General features: G+C 38.9%; 1 protein-coding gene across 1 annotated transcript; it reads right to left on the bottom strand.

Annotated features, from left to right (window-relative positions):
- Positions 1 to 5,463: 5,463 nt before the first annotated feature.
- ptgs2a (prostaglandin-endoperoxide synthase 2a) lies at positions 5,464 to 9,740 on the bottom strand. The gene is made up of 10 exons (XM_061241681.1): positions 9,620 to 9,740; positions 9,157 to 9,276; positions 8,891 to 9,034; positions 8,592 to 8,735; positions 8,232 to 8,413; positions 8,015 to 8,098; positions 7,580 to 7,826; positions 7,098 to 7,384; positions 6,828 to 6,975; positions 5,464 to 6,372 (listed from the first exon to the last, which is right to left on the bottom strand). Exons 1-10 carry the CDS (start codon positions 9,675 to 9,677, stop codon positions 5,966 to 5,968), a joined length of 1,821 nt encoding a protein of 606 aa, XP_061097665.1. The 5' UTR covers positions 9,678 to 9,740; the 3' UTR covers positions 5,464 to 5,965.
- Between the last annotated feature and the right edge of the window lie 421 nt (positions 9,741 to 10,161).

Below are 10,161 nucleotides of genomic sequence, written 5' to 3'. Positions count from 1 at the left end.
AAAAGTTGATGAAAATGTGATGTCATTGCTGGTATCCTTGCATCAAAATGGGTAACATCAATGAAGGTGATTTATTCTACCTGCTGTCATTTAAAAGCTCTGCTGACAGTTAAAGATCTGGTTGCCATCTGCTTGTTCTTAACTTTGGCTAATTAAATGTTTAGCGAAAGTTGATGATGAACATATAATAAAAAGCCTGAAAAAAAAAAATTCAGTTAGGTTTAGCATTTATTAACTTATATTGAATATTTCTGGATTCATCTTCATGAAATTGCATTTTCATTGAAGAAATCCCAAATTTACACATAATTATTAATATTAATATCACAACAAAAATGTCAGTTATTCTTCTTATGTAAAATTTAGTCAGGATTGTGGGATAGAGGAACCAAGAGCTGACTCATGGAGAAGGTGAAATAAAGGCAGGCTTTAATAAACAAGATCAAGGATCCAAGACAAAGATCCAAAACGCAATGGTCAAAATCCGGGCAGACAGGTACATACAGGTCACACAGAAGAGATGACAGATGACAGGCAGAATTCAAAAACAGGAAGGCAGCCCACACAGACAAAGGCACACAAAAAAACTAAATCCAAAAACACAATGTCGAAAACCAGGCAGAGATCAAGCCAGGAATATCCAAAACCAGACCAGACCAGACCAGACAGAACTGAGGGGTGAAGGCACAGGATACAGGAGGCTAGAACCGGGGACAGGAAAATACAGGGAAAGACTCAGGATATAGGGTCTGACAAATTAACGCTGAGCAAACAAAACATACCGGTATATATGCAACAGATAAGCAGAAACAAGAATCAGGGGTGTGAACTGGGGAACAGACAAGGAACAGGTGAAATGACAAGAGACAGGAAGGAAGTACATATAAGGAGTGGGAGGTGGAGAAAACAAATGGAGCATAGGTGAAACAAAAAATAGAAGAAGACAAAAATGCTGTGGACTTAATTCTGAAAACCACAGAACCTTACAAATTTTACTCTAAGTTGTTTCAGAACAAAACTAATATCCAATTCCTAAATGTGTTACTAAATTCCAGGACTGAACAACTTTATTTACAATGAGTTCAATGTTCTTCAGTGGTATTTCTAGTCACCGAATCTACCTTTGGGATGTGGTAGAATGGGAGATTTGCGGCATGAATGCGCAGCTAACAAATCAGATTGCATGATGCAATCATGCCAGCATGGAACAGAATCTCAAGGGAATGTTTTCAACATGTTGTGCAATCCATGCCACAAAGAATTGAGAATCTTTTGAAAGCAAATAATCAGTATAATCAGGTAATCGCAGTGAGCAGTAGTTCTGCGGGCAAAAATGCCTTGTTAATGAGAGAGGTCAGAAGAGAAAGGCCAGACTGGTCAAAGCTGACAGGAAGTGACAGTACAAATAACCACACACAACCTATAACAGTGGTATGCCGAAGAGAATCTCTTCACACATAACGCATCAAACCTCCAAGTAGATAGGCTACAGCAACAGAAGATCAATAAGTATAAAATAAGTCCAATAAATACTTAATAAAGTGCTCACTGAGTGTATATTTAAAATGTATTCATAGTTTAAATTGAATCAAGGCTAAAATGTTGCACATTTACTAAACCAATTTTTATCACTTATTGCAGGATTTCGTCTTTTTGAATACAATGACCCACTAACAGTTTATATTTTGTCCTGTGCAAAAGTCTTCGGCACATGTAAAAACTAATTCCATAAAGATGCTTTCCAAAATAATGAAATGAACAGTTTTCTGACTCGTGCACAGTACTGTATGACGTTGGTCAAGATATTGCTATTTCCTGAATTATGGCAATCATAATAGCTTATGTGTTTATTATAATAATGACTTTTATGATGGTTCCCGCTGTGCCGGTTCCCGCTGTGCTGTCGCTCAAAGGATATGCTTCTGGGAAAGGCTGTAATCGTGACGTCATTGCACATCTAGTCATACATGATACCTGGCACGCATGCTCTGCATAGACTGGAGTGGGAATTTTCCTCTCCAAACATTTCCTCTCCTAAAATGTGTATTGTGCTTGGAAACACTTCCACATTCCTGTGATGGCCTCTGGAGCCATGCTGTTTTCATTGGATCGGAGAAGCCAACCTCTGTGGGCTTCCCACAAAATGTACTCAGATGGTACATTACCAGCGACAATTTTCTGAAACATGATTGAGGCTTTACCGCACAGCCATTATTCTTGCTATTATCCCATTTGAGCTTGAAAGCAATTTCAACAAATGTTCTATCTTTTGTTTTGAAGTGAACCTGAAAGGAAAGTGCCTGGAATGCACATTGCAAGCCCGTTGTGGTTTGGGATTACATTTTGTTTTTATATCTGGCAAGCAAGTGGCTAGCAGCTTCCAGTCAGTTAGATCATAGTTCACATTTAATTATTTACCCAGTGTTCTTGGTAAAGCACACAAACACACACACACACACACACACACACACACAGGTGGTGCATCCAGCTTGTGTTTATTGCAGTGATGAGTCCAGAATCATACCTGGACCAGGTGAGTGCTGGCTATAACCAGTTTTCACAGGACAAGCTTTTTTGTTATACAGGGAAGGAGGGTTTCAGTGGGCCTGGAACCCCCAGAACACAAGAGCAAATACTCGGTTCAAATGGGCGCTTAAAATGCACCTGCATCAACTGTGCAAGATAAGATCAGAGAGGGGATAGTAAACTGAAAAGATACTACTTCCTGAACTGAGGGAAACAACAGAGAACATAATTAAAGTAAAATAAAATTTTGTTCAAATACATTATTGAACAGGTAGCTTCAGCTTTACTATTTAGTGTTTACTGGATTTACATAAGCTGCCCTGCATCTTGGGTATATGTTGCCATTAGTGCCAAGTTAGCATTTGTGACATAGTATACTGAATTTTTGCCACAAAAAAGTGGCAAGTTTTCCTGAGCGCTTCAGACTCACAATTCTAATACAAGTAAACACCATGATATTACTCATGGAGTAGCTTTGGACTTTCGGAGTGGAGTAAAATATTTGTGTCCTGTTGCAGTTAAAAAGACATCTCTAATGCAGGGGATCCTAAAATGGGGTCCATACATGTATCTATTCAATAGTCCCAATGGGTTTTCAGTTAAATTAAAGACTTTCCATAAAAAAAGTTATTGTTTCATAGTTATACTCTCACCAAGCGCTTTATAAGGTATTTATTAGACTTATTTTTTAGACTTCTACTGCTGTAGCCTATCCACTTAGATTTATGATGCGTGTGTGGTCAGAGATGCTCTTCTGCATACCATAATGTGTGGTTATTTGCATTACTGTCACCTTCCTGCCAGCTTCGACCAGTTTTGGATCAGTCTGGCCATTCTCCTCTGATGATTTTTGTACCATTCTTTTCAAACTCTAGAGACTAGTTCGCATGAAAATCCCAGGTGATCAGCAGTCTCTGTGATACTCAAACCACCAACAATCATTCCATGGTCAAAGTCACTTAGATCACTTTTTTTCCCCATTCCGATGGTTGATGTGAACATTAACTGAAGCTCCTGACCAGTATCTACATGATTTTATACATTTTATACATTGCACTGCTGCTGCACAATTGGCTGATTAGATAGTCACATTAATAAGTAGGTGTAATAAAGTAAAAATGTTCCTAATAAAGTGCTTGGTGAGTGTATATCATACTTTAGGTTGATCCTAGAATTTACTAGGGAACAGGTGCCAGTTGTGAGGTATTTTCACTGACCTAGATAAGGTGTTTATTCATTATGAAACTTTATGTTAATGAGAAGCCAAAAGCAGAAACTGCCAAATGGTGGGTCATGATTCATCACAGTTTATATACAATCTAGGCCTTACTTAATTAGGTCACCCCACTGCTGCAAACTAGCCTACTGTAAACGGCCTGCAGCATTAACAAATGTAGTTGTTAACATGAATGAATGATGGACAAATATATTTATTAAGCATAAAATTAACTTTTTAAACTTTAACCATTAACAAATACATTAACTGACTTTTTTATTCCAATATGATTCAGCAATAACTAATGTGGCTGTTAACATGAATGAATGTATTAACATATATTAACAGGGCTGTACAGATTAACTTCTGACTAGTAGTGAACAATGAAGAAAAGTCCAAATTATTTGATGAAAAGAAGGCAATAGAAAAGAGAGTAATTTTGTCTGGTGTTAAGGTATCATTGAGATAGCCAACATAGAAGAAACAAAATGATGACAAACTGCTGGTCTGATTTTTGTTAATCAACCAATGATGATATCAATTTGAAGATTTAATCTGATCCATAATTAAAATTCTTAAAACTGTTATTTTCACAATTTCAAAATAAGAATATTTGAACAGTCTCCATTCTCTGTTCAGTCTTCTATTGTAGTTTTCAGTAAAACTAGCGATGTGATGCAAAACAGGCCTTCCCACACTGTAGTAAAATGAGCAAAATTACAAAATAGTAGTTTTGAAGTATGAGTACATGTGCACTATATGTAAGACCTGCCTGCAAAAGTATTGCCGTGTTTTGGTGAAGTACTACTGAAAATACAGTATGTAGTACTGTATATTACTGCTGAGCCTGCTGTCTTTTAACGTTTCAAAAAAGTATGTAAGTGGGATTATTTGAGTAATATTACACTGCATAACAGGTCTCAAGCACATACACAACATTTTCCACTGCATCCTCTCAGTGAAGATCGTCTGCATGCACGGCGGCCTCAGCCATCTCTGCCACTTTCCACTAGCTCATGGGGAAATGCATAAACATTCAAGAAGTAAACTGCTTATCCTTCCGGCCTTTTTTACATTACATTACAGTTAGTTAGCTGACACTTTTATCCAAAGCAACTTACATTACATTATTGGCATTTGGCAGACGCTCTTATCCAGAGCGACGTACAGTTGATTAGACTAAGGAGGAGACAATCCTCCCATGGATCAATACAGGGTTAAGGGCCTTGCTCAAGGGCCCAACGGCTGTGTGGATCTTATTGCGGCTACACCGGGATCGAACCAACGACCTTGCGGGTACCAGTCATTTACCTTAACCACTAGGCTACTGTCAAAATAATTATATATGAGGGAGCACTATAAGGTAGACATTTACAGTTTTTTTTTTTTTTTTTTTTTGGTATCATGTTAATGTATATACGATTTACTACAGCATGAAAAGAGTCCAGCACTGAGGTATAATATTAATCTGGAAATGCAGAAAGGAATTGGTCTGCAAACAGAGGAAGACCACAAGCCAGGGGAGGGGTGCAAGAACGGTAAGCTTAAGGGTCATGTCACACGGAGTGCTGCAATACTGGTCTACTGGTCTGAGAATGAACGGATACTCTGTCGACACCTTCTCCGGAATCAGTACTTTCACAGAATAATTCATATTGATTGAAGTATATCAGAATCATGGCTGTTAGATGACCTTGTCATGAGGATAAACAAAAGGGACGTTATTTTCTTGTAAAAAAATCTGTATTTATTTTTTGTTACACCATAACATTTAAAAAGCCTGAAGCTGATCAGTTCAAGTAACAAAATATTGGTTGAATGATACAGAATAAAATAAACTGCCGACAAGCTCCAGAGCTCATGACAAGCAGATTTTTATCCATTCAAGTGAAACGTGTTTTATATAAAATCTCAAGTACGTGTTAGCCTTGCTAACGTTTTCAATAGCTAATGAACGAATCACAAACAGAACTGCCAGTATTAGAGGTAAGTTTCAAGTTTCTACAAAAACAAATGAGAACAGTAATTTAGTCACCTGTACAGGCATAAAACTTCATCTTCATGTTTTTCCTTTAAGTTACAGCTTTAAATAACAATTCCTAACATAACATAATTATAAAAAAATATACACAATAAATAATACAAATTTGTGATCAATAAATACAAAATAAATAGAAGGCAAATAAATAATTAAAGAGAGGTATTTTTTTAGACTGTTAGTTTTCAAAGTTCAGAAGTCCTTTGTTTCAATAATACAGTGGGGTTCAGCTTGGTTGTGTGTGCTGCGCTCATGTTGATGGTGGCCTGCTCCATGCCATTTAAGTCGGGCACCTGAAAGGACACCAACGGGCAGGGGCCTTTGACATTGTTGCACACCAAATTGCGCAGGGAGGCAGTGTTGACGATCTCGAACCCAACCGTTCCACCAAAGGTGCTTGGCATCCAGTACTCAGGGGAGCAGATGGGATTACCCATCAGCCCTTTCAGGGAGTAAGGGGCTCCCATTTCCACCATGGTCTCTCCGAAAACAGAGTTTGGCCTGGGTTTCTCCACCAGGAGGCCAGGGTACAGCTCCATGGCGTCTATGTCTCCGTACATCTCCTCCAACTCAGCTGCCATTTCTGTCTCGCCTTCAGAGGGTTCACAAGGGGGAAAAAATGTGGTGAGAAACAAAGTTTTTTTTCCAATGTTCTTTTCATAATGGGAGCAAAAATAAATATAATCTTCAAATAAAAATAAGTATTTAATATTATTCGTTTTTTTCCATTTCAAAATTCCAATCCGATCCCAAAGGCATTGCCCTTTGTCCTCACTGCTCATCTGGGGAGGCGGTAACCATAGCAAAGAACATGGCAATAAAACTACAATTGTATAGATGGGTGAAAAGCCTGGCTGTACTTATATTGTCAAATCTGCTGGGAATTTGGTTCCCAAAGAAATCATGCATTTAAATGAAGTACCCTTTCATTGCTTTTTCGGGCAGTCCACTAATAAGAGCTCTGAATAGTATATAGCACATGCATTTAGACTCAAAGCTTCTTTTTAAAAGGGGGAGGTCATTTAGAGTAAAAATGCAGTTTCTCACCAGTCATATCCTGGAAAGAGCTGTAAGGCCTCATTGAGAAGCGTTTCCTGTAGGCGTTCAGTGACTGGTAGCGCATCTCTCGTGTGTGGTCAATGGAATTTGCTGCCACCTTCATAACTGCTGCAGGAAGGTTCCGACCACCAGCAACCTGCCATTAAGAGAAACCGAGAACAAAGGTTTAGACGCCGGTCCATTCTTCTTTGTACCAATTGTAAATAGTAAGGTTAAATGGTTAAATGTATTTTAATGTAGCTGGTTGGGGACACTCACCCTGCCTGCAATCTGCTTGGTGAAAGACTCCACCAGGTTGCTGATGCCATGTTCCAAGACCACAGAGTTGTTGAACATGAACTGTGGGTAGCCATACTCCTGGCCCTGGATGTGGAAAGTGTCAGGCATCAGCGGATGCCAGTGGTAGAGGGCATTGAACTCGGAGGCGATGCGGTTCTGGTACTGGAAACGCTGGTTGAACAGCAGCTCCGGGTCGAACTTCAGCTTGAAATGATAGCCACTCAGGTGCTGCACGTAGTCCTCGATCACAATTTTGATGGTCTCGCCTGCAGGGTAAAACCAGAATCAGTACATATAAGTTATTTCCCTTTTCACCTTTAGAATCTTTTGTACAGATGTCACACAGAATATTTCCTGCAATTTTACTTGTGAAAAGTACTAGTATAATATTTTATATAACATATTGCATGGCTCAGGATTTTTTGCTCATTTGCAGGAAACTTCCAGAACCTGTCACTCACCAATCAGGATAAGGCGGGTGGTCTGAAAGAGACGCTCGTCATCCCAGTCGGGGTGCTCAGTCTTCAAGATGTCGCAGACGCGGTTGTGCTCACGCAGCCAGATGGTGGCGTACATCATGAGTCCGGGAACCAGACCAAAGGCCTCGTGCCCCACGGCAAGCTTGTGTTTCTCTGGGACATGGGGTGGATAGTGCATCGCCACCTGCGCTTGTTCCACTGTGGGTGGGTAAACCTCCCCGTCCAACACCTGCAGGCAAAGCAGAGTCCTGTGTCAGTTCGAGTTCAAACATACATTTGTGTAGCATCTCTCAGGCTTGCCCAATGCCTCAATATCACCTGTAGCTCAAGGCTACATGCTAAATCTACAATAAGGCTACTAATAGCGCTGATGAACATTAACCATTTGATTTAAAATTAGATTTCCCATATCTGTACCTGGTATTTCAGTTTTCCGTCTTTTAAGAGTCTCAGCTTGTGCTGTCTCTCCAGAGAATCTCCGTAGATGTGAGTAAGGTCAACCTGAAAAAATATAAAGAAACAGGTCAATCATGCATTCAAAAGCTGCAACAACATTTCACATAGGCTACAGTACACTTGAAAAAAAGTGACTATATAACATTTCCCCCGAAACCCCAGAAAATGTGACACTTACTCCATGCCCCAGGGCTTTGGTGAAGGCTGGTCCCTTCTTCATGTCCGATTTGAAAAACTGATGGGTGAAGTGTTGAGCAAAGAAGGCGAACATCATATTGGATCCTTGAGGATCAGGAATGAAGTGCTTTCGCAACAGCATTTTCTCCACAATCAACTTAGCATCAGGAAGAGTCGTCCTCCCTATGAGACAAGTCACAAGCAATAGCTTAGACAAAATCACTTGAACTCCAAAACAGTGGGAAACATTGTTTACCAAAAATGTGTGGTTAATGTTTGCGCAATTAAACCACATAATGACTATGCTTCATTGTTGAGTTTTTGTAAAGAATCCAAAAAAACTGGTTTGAAATGCACTCACCTGCCACCCCCATAGGTGTTGGGCAATTCTTAGATACTGGAGGAAGAGTCCTTGTATAATACGACAGGTTTGAGTATGCCTCCCAGCTCTTATAGCTGTAATCCGCATTGTAGGTTGGTGGGCTATCAATATAATGTGACCGAGCTGAAAAATGAGAAAGAAATTAAATTAAAGTTGATTACACATATACCAAGCTCCTGGTTATAAGTCTGAGTATACCAAATTTTGTGTTGTTTCCTATTACATACACACACTTTGACAGTCAATAGAAAGATTTTAAAGTCATGATTTGAACTTACATGTCAACACATAGCGCATGATAGCGTTCCTTAAAAAGGAAATATTGTTTATGATGCTCCACAATCCTTCGAAATGTGTCAGCAGGTGATGGACTGTATTTGGACTCGGTTTCAATGTCGTTTTGAGCCACGTGAGGAATTCGGCTGTCAAAAAAGAGAGAAATGTAAACTTATATTCGCGAAATGCATCAATCACATTGAAAATTGTACATGAGGACCGCTTCAAATGTTCTCTTTGATATATTTTTTATCAATCGTAAACTTACGAGTGGTGCAGTTCTCTCCGTAGTATCCCGTCCTCGTGCAGTCGCACTCGTAGGAGGACGCGCCTCTGGACGTACACACGCCTCTGTTTTGGCATGGCTCTGCGCAGCATGGGTCCCCTGCTATAGATTTAAGAGTAACGTGTAAAAGAAAAATGAGTAAAACAACGTCCAAATCACAAAACGAGCCAATGCAAACGTGTAAAATATGAAATATATAAGGGTGATCTCATTAATTTATCAACTACCTTTAACAGTATAAATGAGTAAAGGTTGAGGGAAAGATCAGTTAATAGCTTCCAAAAATGATAAATAAATTAATTTGTTCTTCATTCACGAGGTCTACAGACTCTGTGCAGCCAAGCTTGCGCATGCATTGCAACAATATAATTACGTGAATGTGGCAATAAATTATTTTTTTTAATAATTAAGTTTTTTATATATATAAACAACGACAAAAACGTACCTGCTTCGCAGAGAAAGGCTACTTGCAGAAGTAATATCAATGAAAATATTTTATTCATTCCAGTGCCTGGTCGTATGCTGTCCGTTTCTACAGGTCTGTTTTCCAACGCTGTTTTACCACTTCTGTGGTTATGAATGATAATTCCCGCTGAACCACTTGGTTTTATATGTTCCTTGCCGGAAGAGACCACTCACGGACCAATCACAGGAGGAGTCTCGACGTCAAATCGACCAAAAAAAGTCTCAGATTTCGAAATTGCAATGAAAATGGAAATGACGAAATCAAATGTAATATTTTATATATATAGTCCCATTTCTTCCTCATACTTCCCTTTGGCTTTTATGTGATTCAATTATAATTCAATTATAATATATTAAAAGTGTGAATTCAATGCAATAGTTAACATTCGATTTTTAAAATTATAATAATTATGATAATTACTATTATTAGTAGCGGCAGTAGTATTAGTAGTAGTAGGTGTAGTAGTAATAATATTTCAGTTCAAATATTTCAGGGCCATAATAATATGATAATAATCGTTT

This window comes from Conger conger, chromosome 5 (assembly GCF_963514075.1).
Source record: "Conger conger chromosome 5, fConCon1.1, whole genome shotgun sequence".
In the NCBI taxonomy this organism is placed as follows: Eukaryota; Metazoa; Chordata; class Actinopteri; order Anguilliformes; family Congridae; genus Conger; species Conger conger.
This window is presented reverse-complemented; position numbering and strand designations above follow the sequence as displayed.